At 42.1% G+C, this 21,907-nt stretch overlaps 1 protein-coding gene across 1 annotated transcript in view; it reads left to right on the top strand.

The window, feature by feature from the left end:
• LOC109409361 (thrombospondin type-1 domain-containing protein 4) overlaps positions 1-13,238 on the top strand; it is an 820,641-nt gene extending 807,403 nt beyond the window's left edge. The window contains exons 9-12 of the mRNA XM_029859333.2: positions 9,818-10,120; positions 10,187-11,058; positions 11,429-11,605; positions 11,675-13,238. Of these exons, the coding sequence (XP_029715193.1) occupies positions 9,818-10,120; positions 10,187-11,058; positions 11,429-11,605; positions 11,675-12,037 (1,715 nt within the window). The 3' untranslated portion in view covers positions 12,038-13,238. The remainder of the gene's footprint in view (positions 1-9,817; positions 10,121-10,186; positions 11,059-11,428; positions 11,606-11,674) is intronic.
• The last annotated feature ends 8,669 nt before the right edge of the window (positions 13,239-21,907 follow it).

Here is a 21,907-nt window from a genome sequence, read left to right as displayed (position 1 = left end):
CTGGAAGAATTCCTGGAGGAATTTCTGGAAGAATTCCTGGATGAATTCCTGGAAGAACTCCTGGAGGAATTCTTGGAAAAATTCCTGAAATAATTCCTGGAGGAACTCCGGGAAGAATTCCTGGAGGAACTCCAGGAAGAATTTCTGGAGAAACTCCTGGAAAAATTCCTGGAGGAACTCCTGAAAGAATTCCTGGAAGAATTCCTGGAGGAATTCCTAGAGGAATTCCTGGAGGAATTGCTGGATGAATTCCTGGAGGAATTGCTGGATGAATTCCTGGAGGAATTGCTGGAAGAATTCCTGGAGGAATTCCTAAACGAATTCCCGGAGGAATCCCCGAAGGAATTCCTGAAGGAACCCCCGAAGGAATTCCTGGAGGAATCTCCGAAGGAATTCCTGGAGGAATCCCCGAAGGAATTTCTGGAGGAATCTCCGAAGGAATTCCTGGAGGAATCCCCGAAGGAATTCCTGGAGGAATCCCCGAAGGAATTCCTGGAGGAATCCCCGAAGGAATTCCTGGAGGAATCCCCGAAGGAATTCCTGGAGGAATCCCCGAAGGAATTCCTGGAGGAATCCCCGAAGGAATTCCTGGAGGAATCCCCGAAGGAATTCCTGGAGGAATCACCGATGGAATTCCTGGAGAAATCCTCGAAGGAATTCCTGGAGGAGTCACGAAGGAATTCCTGGAGGAATCCCCTAAGGAATTACTGGAGGAATCTCCGAAGGAATTCCTGGAGAAACTCACATGGGAACTTCTACAGGAATCCCCGAAAGGAATTCCTGGAGATATCTCTGAAGGAATTTCAGTAGGAATCCCCGAGGAATTCCCCGGAGGAATTCTTGGAAGAATGCCCGGAGGAATCTTAGGAGAAATTATTATAAGAATACCCAGAGGAATTCTTGGAAGAATTTTCAGAGGAATTCCTGTAGGAATCTATGGATGAATTCCTGGAGGAATTCCCGGAGGAACCCCTGGAGGAATCCCTGGAGAAATTCTTGGAAGAATCCCTGGAGGAATTCCTGGTGGAATCCCTAGAGGAATTCCTGAAGCAATCTCTGGAGGAGTTCGTGGAGGAATTCCAGAAAGAATCTCCGGAGGCATTCCTGAAAGAATGCCCGGAGGAATTCTAGGATGATTTTTTTGAGGAATTACTGGTGCAATCCTCGGATGAATTCCTGAAGGAATCCCTGGAGGTATTCCTGGAGGAATTCCTGGAGGAATTTCTGGAGGAATTCCTGGAAGAATCTCTGGAGGAATCCCTGATGGAATCCTCTCAAGAATTCGTGGTGAAATGGAATTTCAGGAGGAATTCCCTGAGGTTTTTTTTTTTTGGAATCACAGATAGAAATCTTGGAAAAATCACAAACTCATATACTGGTTTTGAAATCCTAGAAGAAAAATTAGGACGAAATCCGAGACGAAATCTCAGAAAGAACTTTTAGGCGAATTCCAAAACTGCTGGAAATAGTTGAAGGAATTGCTAAGAATTCACAACAGCTTCCGGAAAAAAATCAGGAAGAATCCCAGAAAGAAACTCCGGAGGAACTCTTGGAGGTTTGCCAGAAAGAGCTCCCGGAGGAATTCCCGTACTAATCACTAATCAACACCACTTCATTTTGAAAATAGTTGCTCCCCACACTCAATTTGTATGATTTGTAACAAGTTCCGGCGTCTCATCCAGTGGTCCATTCTAGCAACAGCTAACCGCAGTGTTCCGGTGATGGTTCCATAGAAATGTAGGCATTAGAATCTGGCAGAAACATCATCTAAATTCACACCAGCAGCAGCCGCTCTATGTTGTTTACATCTCGCACTTCGCACAAAATCCGAACAGCGCGAGAAACGTCACTTTTCCTTGCGGAATAATTGGTCAGGCTATTTTTCCCAAAAGAAAAATTGACAGCTGGCTTGATCGACACAATCATCACCACCCTTGTCACCATCATCATTGATCATCAAGTTCGTCGATTTTTCCGTTTCAGCTGAGTACCGCTCAAGAAATTTCGACAGAAAATCGTTTCTTGGCCGTTTCTTGGCCTATCTTTTTACACAGTACTTACGATGTGAGTATCACCCCTTAGGCTGGAGAGATGCAGCAGTGAACCGTGGTGTAGAACTCTAGTATTAGTCTTATCTATAAAAACATGTTGAACTAAAAAAAATGAATGAAATGAATAAGGTCATACGACGATTTCCATTACCTTGAGTCAAAACTGGTCAGGACCAGTTCCATGCGCTTCCTTGTGTATACTATACGATATCATTACCGAAATATTTTCCCATTTCCTGTGTTCACCACGCCAGGAAATCCCACCTATCCGTTAACCGGCGGCGTTTGAATTCTCCACAATGGAACAAAATAAAATCGATCAACGATAGGCCCACAGAAAGCGCATTCCACACCACCAGCAGCAGCATGATCCCAACACAAACAACAGCTGTTGACGCTCCGCTCCGACGGATAGCGAACGAAGTGAAAACCTTGACCACGGATACATTCCGGCTGCGGCGTGTGACGGTCTCTTGTCCATTCTCGATGGATGATGGCGTACATGTAGGTATCCATCACCCACCATCATTCGCAAAACTGTGCCGCGGGATGGAAATCTAAATCACCTTCGCCCCCCTGTGGCGCGAGAATTTTCGGCATGCGTTTAATAGCCTCGGAAGCGGACCTGGGTCTGCTGTCCGTACTACCTACACTGTGGTGCATAATTGATCGGACAAACGCCGAATTTCATACAAAATGGCCAAGTTTAAGATGCTGTAACTATGGTTTTCTTTGTTGGATTGAGCTCAATTTTTGACACGGAACTACTTATATGCTGAATTTTGTGTATACAAAGTATAAAATGTTTTCGTCCACAGGTCTGGGCGTGGCAAGGCGTTGAAAATATTGCAAAAGTGATCGGACAGCGGTACCCCTTTGATTTACACGCGTGCCGCTGTCCGATCACTTTTGCAATTTTTTCAACGCCTTGCCACGCCCAGACCTGTGAACGAAAACATTTTATACTTTGTATACACAAAATTCAGCATATTTGTAGTTCCGTGTCAAAAATTGAGCTCAATCCAACAAAGAAAACCATAGTTACAGCATCTTAAACTTGGCCATTTTGTATGAAATTCGGCGTTTGTCCGATCAATTATGCACCACAGTGTATATTCAGAATTTTGACTGCATCGTCCTCCGCAGCACCACCCGAGCTTGACGCAGACCACGTGTTGGAATAAATATTTATCCAATTTTCGGCGCATGGGAACGAGAGCATCCCCCCAACAACGCTACTGCTATTTCGGTGCTAGTTCAGTCATTGCCAAGCGCACCGTTGCGTTGTTGTTGCGTGTGCTGCATGGTTTGATGGATTTCTGCCTGATGTCAAAATTTTCCGTAGGGAGGAGTGGGGAAGATATGAACCAGTCTAGGGTTTTGGCAGTTTAGGCAATCACCTGGTCAAAGACGACCCAAAAATGGTTGATTTGATGAGAAAGGCCAAAAGATGATGGATGAGAAGAACATTGTCAGAAGCCGTATATCAGTGAGCCGAGTGGAGAGCCGAATAGCGCTAACGGGCAACAGCTTTGGCCAGTGTTGGAAATACTCACTTGCAAGAGTGATACTCACTTGCTTCTATCTCAGTCCAGAAGCATGCTATCGAAAAATGATGTTCGAAGGGCTTTTAGATTGTAGTTTAACCTAAAAGTTTGTCGAATAAAGTAAAGGTCGCAAACGCATACCAAAGTTGTGAAAGAGCTGTGAGTACGAGGTGAGTGAAATTCGTGTAATTTATACTCACGTTGTGCTCACAGCTCTCTCACAGTTTTGGTATGTGTCTGCGACCTTTACTTTATTCGGCAAACTTTTAGATTAAACTACAATCTAAAAGCCTTTCCAACATCATTTTTTGATAGCATCCTTCTGGACTGAAATGGAAGCAAGTGAGTATAACTTTTTGCAAGTGAGTATTCCCAACACTGGCTTTGGCTCCTCGTGTTGTTGCTTGCTCTCTCGCGGCTTTGGCATTCCTTCGCTTCTCTATCTTCCTCCAGGTATGTATCATCTGTGATCCACTGCTTTCCTCGGATGCGTAGCTCACTCAAATTATTCTCACTGGTGGCGATGAAGGCGTTCTTGATGGCACTCCATTGATCTTCTACGCTTCCACCTTCTGGAATATTCGCAGCACGGTTCTCTAGCTCCTCGACGAAAGACCTTTTCACCGCAGCGTCTTCCAGTCGGCGTGTGTTGAACCGGCGCCCGATTTTCTCCTACTGTCGATGGATCCTAGCAATGCGCAGCTGGATCTCGCCGATTAAGAGATGATGGTCGGACGCAATGTCGGCGCTATGTTACTTCCGCACATCAAGAAGGCTCCGTCTCCATTTTCGACTGACGTAGATGTGGTCGATTTGATTTTCCGTGACGCCATCACGGGAAACCCCTGTCACTTTGTGCACTGGTCGATGAGAAAAGAGCGATCCCCCAATCACCATGTCATTGTTGCCACAAAACTCTGCAAACAGCTCTCCGTTTTCGCTAATTTCTCCGCGACCATGGCGTCCCATGACGTATTCATAGTCCGAGTTGTCGGAACCAAGCTTCGCGTTGAAGTCGCCCATGAGGATCTTGATATCACCTTTCGGAATCTTGTCCACGACACCATTCAATTGACTGCAGAAGTTTTCTTTATCTTGCAATTCGGCAGCATCGGTTGGCGTGTCACATTGGTAAGGTTTCGAACCCGTGTTCTGAATCTGGCTACAATTATCCTCTCATTAATAGCTTTCCACTACATGAGCGCAGCGTGGGTGTGAGCGCTGAGCAGGAAACCAACCCCACGGTGGCGAGGAGCGTGTTCACCTCGTAGGCCAGAGTATAGCAGAATTTGATCCGACGTCAATCTGTGTTCTCCAAAGTTCGGCCGACGAACTTCGCTCAGTCCTAGGATCTCAAGCTTCATACGGTATGCCTCATTGCCTAGTTGTGCCAGTTTACCCTGCTGGGCTAGGGTTAAAACATTCCAAGTTCCAATTCTTGTCCGTTGTTTCGCGCTAAAAGTCGTTGCCGTTGAAGCAGTTCGTAATCTTTCATTTTCGGTTTCTGTAAGGGTTTTTTGGGTTTCGGAAACAGTAGGTTGATGGCTTTAGGTCCCCTATCCACTGTGATGGGGCTGTCACCTTAATTATAGCTTCCGGTGGAGGAGCATTTCATACTCAGCCGCTGGATGCCAGAACAAACGCCGTTTGAGCCGCACCTCCTTGGTGAACAAACGCTCGAGACGTACCTCCTCAATCTAGCTGAAATCAAAAGGATACAGGGGCCAGGCTTCACTACCAGCTAAGCACACAACTCTTAGCTGGCGGTCTTTGTCATCGCTTGACCCGTGGAAGCATGAGGTAGGAACTTGTGAGGATCAGAGCAGACGCTCTCCTTTTCGACTCGCCGTTTTGCAGCCCGTTAAAAACGTTCGGTACGTTCTAAATTAGTTCCAAATGCAACATATTTATAACAATCAGTATCAATGTTTTGGTTGGCTTGATTTGTAAACGGTTGTAACTAAGATTCGATGAAACAATCAGATTATACCTCAGTTACAAATTGATTTCGCATGTTTCGTTCAACGATGACGTTTGTTTTGATTTGGTTAGTTGTCATTAACATGTCATACAGTAGACGTTCGATCGGTGCAAGCGGTTTAACTGCAATGCCATTTAACTGCAAGTCCAGTAAAGTGCAACAAATTTGCAGTTATCACACCGCTATCCGTTAAAACCGTGCGCCAAGTGAGCCCAAATGAACACTGAACAGTCAAATGAATTTTACGTTCATTTAACGTCAATTGACGGGTTGTTCGCGCATGTCTGACGTGGCAGTTATCGAATTTTGTTCGTTAAGTAAAACCTAAACATGTTGCAGTTATCAAACGTCTACTGTACTTCAGTTTGGCATTAACAACATGATTTTAATAGGTTTTAATTTTGTTTCACAAGTTTTTATTTTGTGAATCTGAATAAAAACATCTGAAATCACAATATAACTACTTAATAACTCATTGTTTCATGAAAACTCAGTTGCAACCAGGGATGTTGTCAATCACCTGGCAATCGTTTGACTCATTTGTCCATAATTCAGTTCAGAAACCTAATATTGAATAGTGGTGTTCGGCAAAGTTGTAGATTAGTGTTATTCCTACAATTATCGTCAAGGACGTCATATTCTAACTTTTATATAAACGGCGCTAGAGCGCTAATGCTACCTACTCATACTAAACGATCGAAAAATCCGATCGTTTAGTATGAGTAACTGGTACTAACACTTTTACGACGTAAATATTAAAGTTAGAATATGGCGTCCTTGGTGTTAATTGTAGGAAAAACACTAATTTACAATTTTGCCGAACACAACATTCAAATATAGGGATTCTGAACTGAGTTGTGAACAAATAAGTCAAACAATTGCCAAGTGATCGAAAAAATCCTTGGTTGCAACATACAGGGGATGGCCAAAATGTTTGGGATAGACAACTTTTTTTCTCTCACAAAAAAGTTCAACATGCTGTAACTTTTCATAGAGTGCATCGAATATTCTCAAATTTTAACTGTTTGTCAACCTATTATATGTACATCATTGGAACAAATTAGAGCTCGATTGGTTAATCTTTCACGAAGTTATAACCGTTCTGGTAAACACTATTTTTTATGCTACTAATTTTTGAGCTGTTATATCTCGGAGACCAGTGAACCGAATTGAATGAAATTTTGAACTTTTATCCACAATATATTTAATGCTTGAAAATCATTTGAAACATGAGTATTTTTTAAACGTTGAAAAAAGTTATGATAGATTGACACTTTTTGGAACTTTTTCGAAAAAAATGCACTTTTTTACATCAATGTCATAAAATTTTGTTTTTGATATCCGAAGATTTTCTACTGCTGTTCATAAGATATCTATAAAAAGATTTATTAGAGCCTATTTGGATTAAAGGAAGAACACATTTAGTAATTTTTTTGCAGTATAGTAAATTTCACTCATTTTCCTCTAAATGGGTAAATATGGCAAACCATCATAACTTTTTTCAACGTATAAAAAGAGCCTATATTTTGATGGATTTTCAAGCGTTATTATATTGTTGATAATTGCTCAAAATTTCATTCAATTCGGTTCACTGGTCTCCGAGATATGACAGTTCAAAAATTGGTAGTCTTAAAAATAGTGTTTTACCAAATCAGTTATAACTTTGCGAAAGATTAACCAATCGAGCTCAAAATTGTACCACTGATGCACATATAATAGGTTAATAAACAGTCAAAATTTGAGAATATTCGATGCACTCTATGAAAAGTTACACCATGTTGAACTTTTTTGTGAGAGAAAAAAAAGTTGCCTATCCCAAACATTTTGACCACCCCCTGTATTTGCAACGATGATCATTTCTATTTTAATTGCAGGTGCTACATGGGAGGGGTTCAGAGGAATTCAAGAAGTTCCACCCAACTAACATTTTCAGCGCTATAAGCTTCAGTCGTTTGCTTTCTGTTGTGTAACCATTGAGTAAAAGCAGTCAACGCTGAATAAAAGGAAAGCTAGTCAAATATAAAGCATAAGCTAATACACGACTGCAAAACAAGCACCATCCAGCTACCAAACTCGGTTTTCAGAAATCCATTGCTTGTCACTGGGGCTGCCTTTACTCCACTCTATTCCAACTTCGGGAGATTTCCCGGAAGATGTGAAAACTTTAACACATCGAATAGCAGTCCCCACTAACAAAACAGCTGCTACTATACAGTACAATTCGTTATACTGACAAATCCCCAAACTAGCAGCGCTTTAAAGGCCGTTATGCGATTTTATTACGTCTAGAAGCTGTAATAAAGAAACTGTTGTTTTACCAACACGGCTTGTCGGAAGTAAACATTATTGTCAAAACAAACTTTAAGCGGAATATATAGCTACTACACAAATTCTTTACAGCTATCCATCTCTGTGCTGTGAAATTATTTGTGTTGCTTTTATTGCACTTTAATTCAATGCCGGAAGATTTTCCGGAAGATGTGCAAATCGAGTAAGAGTCCCAGCCACTACAACAGCTGCTTTTATACAGTACGTTTTGTAATGTTGTCAAAACACAAAACAGCAGCGCTTCGTAGCCGTTTAAATAACACTCTTTCAGCTAGAAGCTGTGAAGAAGAATCTGTTGGCGCAATCACACAGCTTGTTCAATGTAAACATGATTGCGTTTGACGTTTCACAAGCTTTTGCAGCAAGATGAAGTTGGGTAAGGTTTCTTGTGGCACAATTATGAAGCCTTGTCTGGAGTAAAACAAAACGGGCTATTTTCTATGTTATTTATATATAGCAGTGTGGCAGCGAGGACATCATCGGGACCAGTGGATACGGAAATCGGGAGTTTGATTCTAACTAGCGGCAAGTACTTTAATTATTCAATTTTAAAAGTGATAATTCCAGTTCCCCATGTATTGCGTCACGGTATCCATAACCTAATTATATTCAATCGTTTAATTTGGGGATGCCGTATAACTATTATTTAACAACTGCAGAAAGGCTGAAAAAGCGCCTTCTTAAGATGTTATTCAGTTAGTGGTTGAATAGGAGCCGAGAAAAGAGCTATGACTTGGTGGCATAGAAGCTTCTCGCACAGCATATACATGCTGATTAAGTTCGCCAGATTCATTGGTATAGGGCTTGCATAGAAGCTTCCATCTATATGTACATCACAGTAACTCAGCATCAAGCCGTATTGAGGACGCTTTGTTGACGTTTACATTCACAATAAATGTTAGTTGGGCAGAGGATTTCGTTGAGTTTTGTGGGGTTTCAAAGGGGTAGTTACAGGAAGTTTTCAGGAGTTTTCATAGGGCTTTCAAAAATATTTTAGGGACTTTCAGAGGATTCCATGTAGATTTCATGGAATTTTATGATGGTCTTCGGGACTGAAGAGGAACTTCAGGGACACTTCTTGGCATTTTTGGAGGTTTTCAAGGGGAATTTCGAAAGTTTCGGGTGTCTCAGGAATTTTCGGTAGACGAGGCAATGGTAATTCATGCAGACAACTGAAACCTCCTTGAAGTCCCGTGAGTCCCCTGAATCTCCATGAAACTCGTTCAAATATTCTTGAAGCCGCCCTGAAACCCTCCTAATCCTTTTGAACTTCATTGATACCCATATTTATTAGCTCTTAGACACACTTTTGCCGCTTTCACCATTAAACTCTCTGAGACCTTCGAATTCCACTTTTGTCCTCTTTAAACTCCTTAGACCTTCCTCTGTTAAGCTCTAGAAAATTATTCAATTTCTACCACCCAGCTCAGTACATAAAAAGAGGTTCCTGTGGTGTTTGTACTGACTTTCCATCAACTAACATAATGCGAAATTTGGTACGATTTTTCAACATTAGTTTTAGCATTAGTGATATAGGTAGTGATAAGCGTGGTTGCCTCTCACCCCAGTCGGTCTAGGTTCAATCCTAGTCAACTCCATCAATGTTTCTTTTTTTTTATCTGTATTAACGAGATTTTTAGCCCTAGGCTAGTTCATCTCGGGACCCACGCTTTACTTCCCTTCCGAAGGAAGAACTCACATTTTGCGAGTTTGTCGGGAGTGGGATTCGATCCCAGGTCCTCGGCGTGATAGTCAAGTGTTCTAACCATCACACCAGGTCCGCTCCACATCAATATTTCTGAGACTGACCAGAAATAAGAAGAAGAAAACATCAGTTTTTTTATGAATATTACGTTTATATCTTTTACTCAGTTCATGATTTCCCCTATCCTATTTCTTTCATTCCATAGCTCTTAAAACGGCCGAACGGTTCATCATCAACGGCGACTACACCATATCATTGAGCGGTTTCTACCAAGGCGCTGGCACCACTTTCGAATACCGCCGGGTGGACAACCTCAACAATGTCTCGGTTAGTAGTTTTCGCAAGATCGAAGGCGTCACCGAGTGGGTCACCTCCCCAGGACCTACCACGGAAGCGGTTGAACTGTACTTGCTATCGCAACAACCCAATCCAGGGATTAAGTACGAATATCTGATGCCGATCAACACCAACCCTATTCTGGATTCCGGGGAGGATAACCGGGTTGACGGTATGTTTCAGTGGTTTGGGTAGAATTTGGAAATGAATTAAGGTTTTGGTTTTCTTCACATTGCAGCTCTAACGAACGATATCACCGAGAAGGCCAGCTTCCGAGTACCGAAGCAACGAACCATCTTGAACAACACGCTTCCATCGAGCACGACGAAACCACTTCGCAAGCGGAAGTTCCTCTGGAAAGTGATCGGGTTCAGCGCGTGCAGTAAGTCCTGCGGAGGTGGAGTTCAGCAGCCGGTTATCAAGTGTGTTCGTGAAGCTCCAACCCGAGTGTTCTCTCCGAAGCGCTGCGCTCATCTGGCACAACCGGTGTTGAACGATCATCTACTGCGGTGCAATACGCAGCCATGCCCGGCGTACTGGAAACTTTCCGAGTGGAGTGAGTGTAACTGCGAAGAAGCCACCACCGATAACGAAGCGTACAAAACCCGAGAAGTCAAATGCGTCCAGGAGCTGATATCCGGCATCGTGATTCAGGTTAACAGTGGGGCTTGTATGGAAGAGCAACCGCCGGCGAGTGAGAGCTGTGACTGCGTTAAGCATACGAAAGCACCTGCGAAGGTGAGGAAGCCCACCGTAGTCAGCCATCATCATCACCACCACCAGAACAGCAACGGTAATCATCACAATGGACACAATACCCAGAACGACATGCAGATCACCAACGGATACGGTCGGGTTAGTTTGGATTCCAGCCGGATCAGTCAGCAGGTGGAATCGAAGAAGACGGGCATTTGGCTGACTGCCGACTGGAGTCAACGCTGCTCGGCAAGCTGCGGAGTTGGATTGCAAACTAGATCGATCTTTTGCGATCGCAGTTCGTCGACCAATTCCGAGCGGTGTGATTTGCGGTTTACTCCGGATACGACTAGGGAGTGTACCAGCAATCGGGCCTGCGAGTACGGAGAATGGTTTGCCGGACCTTGGGGATTGGTGAGTATCTTTGTATTGATCAACTTTTTTTTTCTATGGACAACCACAGAGAACAGAGATTTAAGCTTAAACAGAAATTCATTGAAAGCTTGTGTACAGAAATGAAGCCTTCCTCAACGCCACCAACGAAGACTGTCCAACATATAATCTCGTTTTAATCACATAATAGAGATGCAAAATATTAAAATACATTAGAATACAAAACTAAAAGCGGGGAGAACGAAAATAAAACAATTCAGCTTGATACTGTAAGTTATCGGATGCTAGCGCCACACAACGGAAGTATACCGACATACTACAATATCGCCGTTACAAAATATAACATTACGGAGGGAACAAATATAAACTTCGGTTCTCTATTTCTCCACAGTGTTCGGGCGACTGCTTCAACCTGACCAGATCTCGAACAGTTCTGTGTATCCGCAACGACAACTTTGCTACCGATTCCGAGTGTGACGACAACGAGCGGCCCATCTCGATCGAGAACTGCGATGTGGAGACGATTGACGATTGCAAACCTAGATGGCACTACTCCGAGTGGAGTGAGGTAATTCCATGGCAATCCTCTAGAGGTATTAAGAATATCACTCATAAACCTGTTCCATCTCTCACACAGTGCACCAAAACGTGCGACGGCGGTAACCAGCGGCGAGTGGTCAAGTGTCTGGAGTTCAACCAGCGTGACAAGATCATGCAGGAATCGGCCAGTTGTCGTTACGCGGACCGTCCGATGGCATACCGCGTGTGCAACGAAGAACCCTGCCCCTCGACGACGACCTCGAGCACTACAGTCGCCGCGATAGCAACATCGATGGAACCCTACGTAGAGCCCCGAGTCGACATGATACAGAACGACGGCACCTGCCGGGACGACTTTCCGAACTGTAGCATAGTCCTGAAGGCGAAACTGTGCAGCTATGCGTACTACAGCCAGGCGTGTTGTCAGACGTGTCGAAATCGATCGAACGAGCTGTATTAGTTGGCAACCAGAGGTACCTTCACGGGTGACCCAACAGAGTGAATACTTAGTGAATTGTAGTGACTAGGTTGAGTTTAAGTTATTTTCTTCGTAAATTTTAGAGAATCAAGATTTTGTAATGTTTTCGAGAAACACGATTCTTTCAACCTCCTTTTTAAGGCCTTTGTATTATCCAGATTCTTTTGTTATTCATTTAGATTCTAAAATATTCTACTTCAGGTTAATCATGAGTAAAAATTTTCCAAAGAGTTTGTTGGCTTCTTCTGACATCTTCCGCTCCCGCGAAACAAAAGTTGGAAGAATTGATTTCGTAAAAACGTTAGAAAATCTAAAATCACCTATTTTGAGGCAAACAATAGTTGCTACGTTTGCAGACCGCAGTATTTATACGTTCCGTTAGAAACAATCTCTTCCACGATCTGGAACACTAATCAAAACGGCTCCAAACTACTTTTTGTACAATAAAAATGAAGCATTACAAGAATTTAAGATTTTGTTGGAGAAAATATTTATCTACAAATATAAGCGCTAGGCAGAACTATATTTAAGAAAATATCGGAATGACTGTGAAAAGTTTAAGCAAAAAATATAACGCCACATTTCGAATTCACGTGTGATGAGAAGATTCAAAATACCTGTTACGTGTTACCCCACCCTTTTACTTCTCACGGCAACAAGAAATTGTAAATGTTAGAACTTCCCAAGTTTCCCAACTGCCGAGAAGGCTCTTTCCAAAAATTTCCATGATCGAATGGAGCCAAAAGAGGCCAAACAACAGTCGAACATTAATCTCACGTAGCGTGTAAGTGCCATTTTAAGCATAATGATCCCATTCGGAAAACTAATGAATGAAACATATTCACTTGATGTACAATTTCAAGGTCGAGTCTTATTGTAGATGCTTTGAGGAGCATTTCACCCTCAGCGAGGAGCATTATCCGTAAACACCCACACTCACTCGCACAAAAGAGCATAATGATCAAACAATATGACACAAAGTAAAATATTTTAATGGAGTATTTTTCCCCTACCAGGAGTGTACTAATATGTCGTTTCGTTAGGCAAAAGGCATCTATATGGCGGAACGTGTAAGCGTTCCGAACAAGTGAACCTCTGGGATGTTCAATCCAGGAGGACAACGTTGCTAGCGATAGATGTAGATTGATCACATTGTTTTAATTACATCTTGAATCAAAATCAATCGTAGCGTTGAATTTAGTTTCGAAAGAACGTTCCATTACGTTATTTTGATGGTAAGTATTCATTCCCAGGGGATGATTCAACTATATTGAATAATCACCTTGATCAATAAACACGTTACGTACGCCTTCCTTATCCTTCTTCCCTTCCCACATGCTTCATACCAAGGTTGTTAACCGATAAATTATCGCCAGTTAACTCATCGCAAACTCGATAACGATAAGGCTTTTTACGGCATCATCAGCATCGGCAGCCATGTTGGATATGTGGCTCGAAATTTCAAAGTGATAATTCTCTGCCACCAAAGCGAATATTTGTATGAAAAAGTATCATCCTATATGCTCACTCGCAGTGATTGCGATGATACTTTTTCTGCTGCGTTGCTGCAGAACTGACAGTTTTTTATCACTTCAAAAACGCGAGGCAAACATGATCCACTGAAATACACTTACACAATCTGAATATTGTCACTTCACTCGCTTATAGTGAATTCCAAATTAACCCATCCCAAATATCCAACTCCTTGACACCTATGGGGGGCGTCGGTGAGTCGCTGACCTCACCTAAAGTAGGTGTCATATCATCACATCCTTTCCTATCCTCGTAACGGAGAAGATGGGCGTGGCCGGCAATGGAAGTTGTCATGTATTTTTTACTTCAACCTCTGATTGGATAGCTGATCCTTCCCAAACAGCATTCCATAAGCAATTAGAATAGGAGTATTAAAGTTTTAACATGACAACTTTCAGTATGCAATCTACGAATTACTCCGTTACCACGCAACGCAACGCAACGCAACTTCAAAAACGCGAGGCAAACAATCATTGAAAAACAAAAAGTCAATGATTCGTTTGAAAATTTAGTGATGCAGTAAGACACCATAAAGGCTGCTCGATAATCTCTCGATAACGATAATCAAACGATAAATCAACGCACAGATCAACATACCTTCGATAATTTTGCGATAAATCTAGTTACCCTAGTGACGGCATCAACAACAGTTCAGATCGCGAAGAAAATTTTTCGGAGACGTTATCGAGTCGATAATTTCCACAGTTAACTGTATCGCCGATGACGTTTCCGCCTGAAGACGTTATCGTTATCGACGATAAACGATAACAGACGTTAACTTTATCGCCGATAACGATAATTTATCGATTAACAACCTTGCTTCATACACGTTCTCAGCGTATTTTTGTTCGAGTTAAATGTCTGTTCTCTGTGCTTAAACCCCCTGAAACTCTCTGAAATGCCTTTATCTTCTTAGACTAACATCCCCAGTGGAACAAAGTCTGCTACTCAGCTTAGTGTTCTCTAAATACTTCCACAGTAACTAAAAGTATCTGGATCGCCCAGGAATCGAACCCTGGAACTTCCAGACTGGAAGTCGATCAACGTGACCACACACGGATACCGAAATTTTGCACTTTGAATGAGTCGTTTTCGAGCATCTACCTCTACTGTTGCAATCTGTCGTTTCAAACAAAGTGCGAATGACACGGTGATCGCCTTCCAGGTTTCAATTGTTCTTGCTCAACATAGTCGTTTGGGGAGCGACACCTGTACTATAATAAACAATAAAAAATTCTCACTCTTCGTACATACGAACAGACGAGATGGTTATATCACACACAAACAGACGCAACACTTGCGAAATTTCCATCGACCACACTTTTAACGATCATTTTCAATTTTCATAGTTGTGGTTTTCACAACCAGAGGCGCGCGCATCGTTTTTCTATGCGTTTGACGTTTCACACTAGCGCCTTCTGTTGACAATATTACACAACACAGTGATTCGTGCAACTTTCCCACCAGGTGATGGTAGTGTGAACTGGACGATGAATTTCCATGAAAATCGTTCAAGGTGTTACGTCTGTTTGTCTGTGGTATAATAGTAGTGAGTTCAAATCTCACCTGAACTGTGGATTTTTTCATTAATTACACCAATAATTTACTTTTATGCACATATGTACGTTGCGTTGTCTGAGAATCGCTAGTTATAAACATATCTGAGATAAACTCTAGTACTATTTTTTTTGTAGTTTAAAACTCACCCAAAACTCCGTAATATCCGTAAAATTTGATTGAAATTATTGAAATCAAATATTACGGATATTTTTCATGGAGTATGTACTATAGCACTGTACAGGTGCTTTGAATTTTTAATATTTGTGAAATCTGAACTGCCCTAACAAATGTATACGCATGAGGGTGGGTCATCGTTGTATGGGAAAAATTAAAATTGATCATATTTGATCAGATCAAAGTTTTTTCGATGACTTTTGAGATTCAAAACAACTATGCAAAATTTGTGCATGATTGGTTTAGCTTCGGATTCAGCCTACATTTTGCACATCGCGATTGAAGTTTTTATTATCCATGAAGTTGAAAATCAAAATTTTCGACACATACATTTTCGTATTTTTCTTGAAAGTTGCTCAAAATCGTCATATACCATATAACCTCTAATGTTAAAGTATAACCCAGAAAGTATCAAAAAACTTCATCGAAGACCGCTAAGCGATCCGATACATGTCGAAAAAAAATACTCTTAACAATGCTGGCCAAAAATTGAGAATTTATTACACAGCGCAACATTTTTTTTTTGTCTCAAGAACAAACTTATGTGTCTCTGACAGATTTTGGGCCGCTGAATCCGAATCCGGGCTCAAATTTGCTCCAGCACGTCACAATTTTGAGCTATACCTCAATTTATAGGGCAAAATATGCGATTTTGGGCTTTTTCGACTACAAGCCATTAGGCATGGAAATATATTTTTTTTTTATGCAATCAAAGGATAAATTGATCAATTAACATTTAAATTAATGACTCATGCAAAATATTTCGTTTTACCAAATCAAATTCGATAGATTTAAGCATTTTATGTCAGTATGTAAACTTGCATGAAACTTTTGGAGGGTGACTTGTATGGGAAATATCGTAGCTAACATAAATCGGTTAAAACTATCAAATTCAATTTGGTAAAACGAAATATTGTGCATGAGTCGTTAATTTAGATATTAATTAACCAATTTATCATTTGATTGGTTAAAAAATATATTTCCATGCCTAATGGCTTGCAGTCAAAACAGCCCAAAATCGCATATTTTGCCCTATAAATTGAGGTATAGCTCAAAATTGAGACGTGCTGGAGCAAATCTGAGCCCGGATTCGGATTCAGCAGCCGAAAATCTGTCAGAGACACATAAGTTTGCTCTTGAGACAGACCGAAAGTTAATTTTTGTTACGCTGTGTTATTGATGTAATCCTTTACTTGTTAAATGTTAAGCACACTCAGAGCATCAGTAGGTTATAACTTTTGTCGCAAGATTTGGATTGCTTTACGATCTTCAGCAAAGTTTTTCAAGACATCTTCCTTTATTTAGTTCAACATCAAATTCATGATAACCTTGAATCAACAATTTGCCGTCATAATACACGATTTGTAGCTGCAGCTCACAAACGTAGTGTAGAATTAGCATTTAAGTTAAAATACCCGTTAATACAAAAAAAAAAAAAAAAAACGTCGGCTACGCCCAACGCTCACCAGATCACGCTCCACCTGGTCCGCCCATCGTGCTCTCTGCGCCCCACGCCTTCATATACCAACCGGATGGTTAGCAAACACCAACTTTGCAGTGTTGTTGTCCGGCATTCTTGCAACATGCCCTGCCCACCGTATCCGTCCAGCTTTAGCCACTTTCAGGATGTTGGGTTCACCGTCATTGGCGTAAATAGGGGGTGGCCAGGGGGGACCTGGCCCCCTCCAGAATAATCCATTTCGGAAAAAAATCACGCAATTCAGGCGAAAAGTATCTTTTCAGTATAAAAAATCCATATCGACATGGCCTTGACCCCCCCCCCCCCCCCCCTAGAGCTATGACCTCGTTACGCCAATGTTCACCGTATAGTGCAGCGAGTTAGTGGTTCATCCTTCTCCACCACACACCGTTCTTCTGCACGCCGCTGAAGGTCGTCCTTAGCACGCGTCTCTCGAAAACTCCGACTGCTTGAAGGTCCTCCTCGAGCATCGTCCATGTCTCGTGTCCGTAGAGAACCACCGGTCTTATTAGCGTCTTGTACATGGTACATTTGGTGCGGGGGTGAATCTTTTTTGACCGCAGTTTCTTCTGGAGCCCGTAGTAGGCACGACTTCCACTGATGATGCGCCTTCGTATTTCACGGCTCACGTTATTGTCCGCCGTTAGCAAGGAACCGAGGTAGACGAATTCATCTACCACCTTGAAAATATTCCCATCTATCGTAACATCGCTGCCAAGGCTTGTCCTGTCTCGCTCAGTCCCACCTACCAGCATGTACTTTGTCTAAGTCGCATTCACCACCAGTCCGACCTTTGCTGCTTCACGTTTCAGGCGGGTGTACAGTTCTGCCACCGTTCCAAATGTTCTAGCAATGATATCCATGTCATCCACAAAACAGACAAATTGGCCGGATTTCGTGAAGATCGTAAACCGGCTGTTGAGCCCGGCTCGTCGCATAACACCTTCCAGGGCGATGTTGAATCACCTAGTCGTAGTCCCCGTCGAGATTCGAATGAACTGGATACCCAAGTAACCACGATGCTGAAGCCTTATTGCATGCAGATATACGGTGTACTTAGAGCAATCATTACTTTACATGCAAACTTCTTCTTCTTCTTCTTGGTGTAACGTCCTCATTGGGACAAAGCCTGCTTCTCAGCTTAGTGTTCTATGAGCACTTCCACAGTTATTAACTGAGAGCTTCCTCTGCCAATGACCATTTTGCATGCGTATATCGTGTGGCAGGCACGAAGATACTCTATGCCCAAGGAAGTCAAGGAAATTTCCTCTACGAAAAGATCCTGGACCGACCGGGAATCGAACCCGTCACCCTCAGCATGGTCATGCTGAATACCCGTGCGTTTACCGCCTCGGCTATAGGGGCCCTGCTACATGCAAACTTAAGGTTGATTTAAAGTGGAAGTGGGCAATTATAGAATCAAATTAAGATTATACTGGTATAATCTTAGAGCAGTCGCATAATTGCCCACTTCCACTTTAAATCAACTTTAAGTTTGCATATAAAGTAATGATTGCTCTAAGTACACCGTATATCTGCATGCAATAAGGCTTGAGCATCGTGGTTACTAGGGTAGTTCACCCAAAATCCTTACGCTGTTCTGCACACCGTCCATCGTTACTCTTATCAGTCTGGTAAGCTTCCCGGGAAAGCTGTCCTCGTCCATGATTTTCCATAGCTCTGTGCGGTCTATACTGTCGTATACCGCCTTGCAGTCTGTGACACTCCGTCTGCTACCGTCTCTGTATATACACTGACTGTTCTCCGTAACCTTCGGATCTCCGCTATCGATTACACGGTTCGCATAACACGATAGATCTCGTCTCATGTCTAAACTACACGCTCATCTCAAACATGTCATTCATGTTACACTTTACCCAGTGTCAACATTCGTTCATTTCCAAGGTCATTAACCCTTATGTGGCCGACAGGGTACCCGGGTACCCAGCGCCGATTTAAAAAGCACGGTGTAGAAAAAAGCAAAAAGTTTGTCGGACACATAACGGTTAAACTGCAAGGTACGACATCTCCCTTTCTTTACGAATTTAGGTAATATTTGAATGCAAACAGCTGTGACTTACAAAATTTTATAATTTTGTAGAACCCGGGGTTAGTTTTGTCTTCCCTCTGCCGTTGGCTAGGCGTAGTTTATTTGCATTTTACAGGAATGCATTCCATGCTGCTTGTATATCTTGCTTCGAATATCAACCGATATAAGGCAATCCTTGAGATATATGCGATCAGCTGATTTCTCTTGTTTATCATGTATTTGTAACAATTTAACACAAAGGAATCTGTTCGGTGCCAACGACACATGAAGAAATTACATTACACTGAGTTTATATTTTTAGCGGCCACCCCAATCGCAATAAGTCGCCATAAATAGCTTTACTATCAATATCAGCTTATCCTCTCTTTATCATATTCAGAAAGCTTTTTGTCAACTGGAAAGTGTTCCACCAGGTTGATGAATGCAAGATCGATTACCTACCATGTTTTGTTTTGCTCCAGAACTTATAAGAGATCCTTCGATTAAAACAACCTTAAGCTTTACCATTCTATATTCATCTTTATTCATAAATGATATTATATGTCCTTTTTGGTAGGTAAATCTTAACTTCAAATCCGATTTCCACTCTATTTTTATTTATTTTTTATAGGCATCGTGAAACCTATCCTGATGAAAGGTTGCCTTCGCTGCCACTCCTTTTTTATCATTCGTCATCATCATATATCAATTCATCGGCTGAAAGTTCGTGCCCAGATTCGTGCAGACTTCCTTCGAAGGACTCTGTATCTTTATTTTCTGTTGTGTTTGAACAACTAACAATCACACTCATATTTCAAGGGTTTTTTTTTTTCATTTTGCGCCAATGGCAAACCAACGCCTAAAATTTCAGTCGGTCCACTTCAAATCTTTTTTTCTTTGGCGAGTTACTCTTGAAACAATATACATAAATACTATTTATACTACTATTACTATTATACTTAAAAATCTGCCAATTTACCACACTTTTCACATAGGGGGTATGACGATCAATATAACAATCTGGTTTTAGGAAAAAAATCCAATAGCCTTATAAAATCATGATTTCAGACATCTAAACACAGTAGTTTTTAAGATTCCGTAAAACATAAATTATTTTCAAGCCTCAATGATACCAGCCCAGATGGAGTGCTTTTCATTCTTCTTTTTATTGATGGTTATGTGTTCCCATTGGAACTTGACTTGCCTCTCTTCAACTTAGTGTTCTTTGAACACTTCCATATTTAATAATTGTAGGGTTTCATCTGCCGCATTGCATGAATTTGCATTTTGTGCAGGACGCATAACTATACACTATTCCCAGGGGAGTTCAGGTATTTTTTCTGGGAAAAAAAATCCAAAAAAATCAATGCAGGAATTGAACCCACCTTCTCTGGATTAACCCTCGAGCAGTCGCGTTTTCGACCACCTTCAGCGACACCAAGCTGTGTAGCATAAGCGTGCATTTTTCAAGGTTCGTGTACTCAGTATATGACGCGACCACTCCCGGATTAACGTCAACGATCCAAACCTCATGTACTACGCTTACTGAAGACGACTTTTAGTTTAAGTATCACTTTTAAATCAACCATTGCATTCTTATCATGCATTCTTATGCGTAAATTTAAACTGCAAATGTAACAGGTGTTACAGGCCTGTAATGGGCACACATGCCTTGCCATGATAAACATATCACGTAGCAATGTTTACAGAGCCAAATCTTCTTCATCTCTCCTGGAAGACGAGTTCCACTCATCAGTTTCAACAAATATTCAATCGCCATGTAGCTTCCCCTAATCCAGCAACAATGCTTTGCCGAAAGATCCGTTCCTGCCACGCCTATCGAACTAAATTTCCGAGGCCTCCGGGGCAAAGCAGGCAACGAACTGCAATTTCAATAATATTTTCCGAATCTGTTTCCACTTCTGTTTTCCTTCTCTTTCCTTTACTTCTGTGAAAACAGCGCACTGCACTGCAGCATCAATCCTTCATCCATCACTCCACTTGCGGACACTCGACGTATGAGTTATTCGCATATGGCTCCTCTAGAGCACAATGTTGCACCTGTTTACGGTCTCCGGGACCAACATCCTTTCTTTTATCTCGCTCTCCGGGAGCAATGCTGTGTCGTGCACCAGCAACCACAATCCGGTCTCCGGGACCAATTTTTTCCACACCATCCGGGAGCAGTTTCATTCATTGCACTATGTGCATTGCATCAGCCACATTCCAGAAATACCGATCTTCGAGATCAATTGCCATTTTCGATACGCTCTCCGAATACGCATTATTTACCTTGGAGCAACACTCTTTCTGCACGTCAATATTTTGTTTGAAAACCAACCATGATTCTTCTTGCGTAAATACGTCTCAGGTAAAAACAGAAATCCAACAATCCCGTCCTCAATCGCCACTGTGACACTCCGTCTGCTACCGTCTCTGTATACAGTGACGATTCGTTCGTTGAGAGCTCGTTAGATGGGCTGTCTCGATGGTTGAATGTTCACTGGTTGGGGCAAAACCCAACTAAAAAGCACTGTCAATGTCAAAATAGATGTCAAAACGAGTTTGACGTCTGACCGCCGTCGCATCACAGCTCCTGTATGGTCCACTGCACGAATTTCTGCTGGCCTGCTTACTCTCACACGAAATTTGACGTTTAAGCGGTGCCGACACCTCTCAAGCGTCAAATTTCGTGTGAGAGTAAGCAGGCCAGCATAAATTCGTGCAGTGGACCATACAGAACGTTTACGCAAGTATGTGAGTGTTCCGTGACGTATTTCTCGTCACTTGCGTGTGTCTAGAGCATTTTGATCAGTTGTCAGTTGCCCCAACGAACGAACACGATTCGCTAATCGGGGCGCAGTCGTGACCCAACCAGCGAATCCGGACTGTATACACTGACTGTTCTCCGTAACCTTCGGATCTCCGCTATCGATTACACGGTTCGCATAACACGATAGATCTCGGCTCATGTCTAAACTACACGCTCATCTCAAACATGTCATTCATGTTACACTTTACCCAGTGTCAACATTCGTTCATTTCCAAGGTCATAAAACTGCAAGGTACCACAAAG

Source organism: Aedes albopictus, chromosome 2, assembly GCF_035046485.1.
Source record: "Aedes albopictus strain Foshan chromosome 2, AalbF5, whole genome shotgun sequence".
In the NCBI taxonomy this organism is placed as follows: Eukaryota; Metazoa; Arthropoda; class Insecta; order Diptera; family Culicidae; genus Aedes; species Aedes albopictus.
This window is presented reverse-complemented; position numbering and strand designations above follow the sequence as displayed.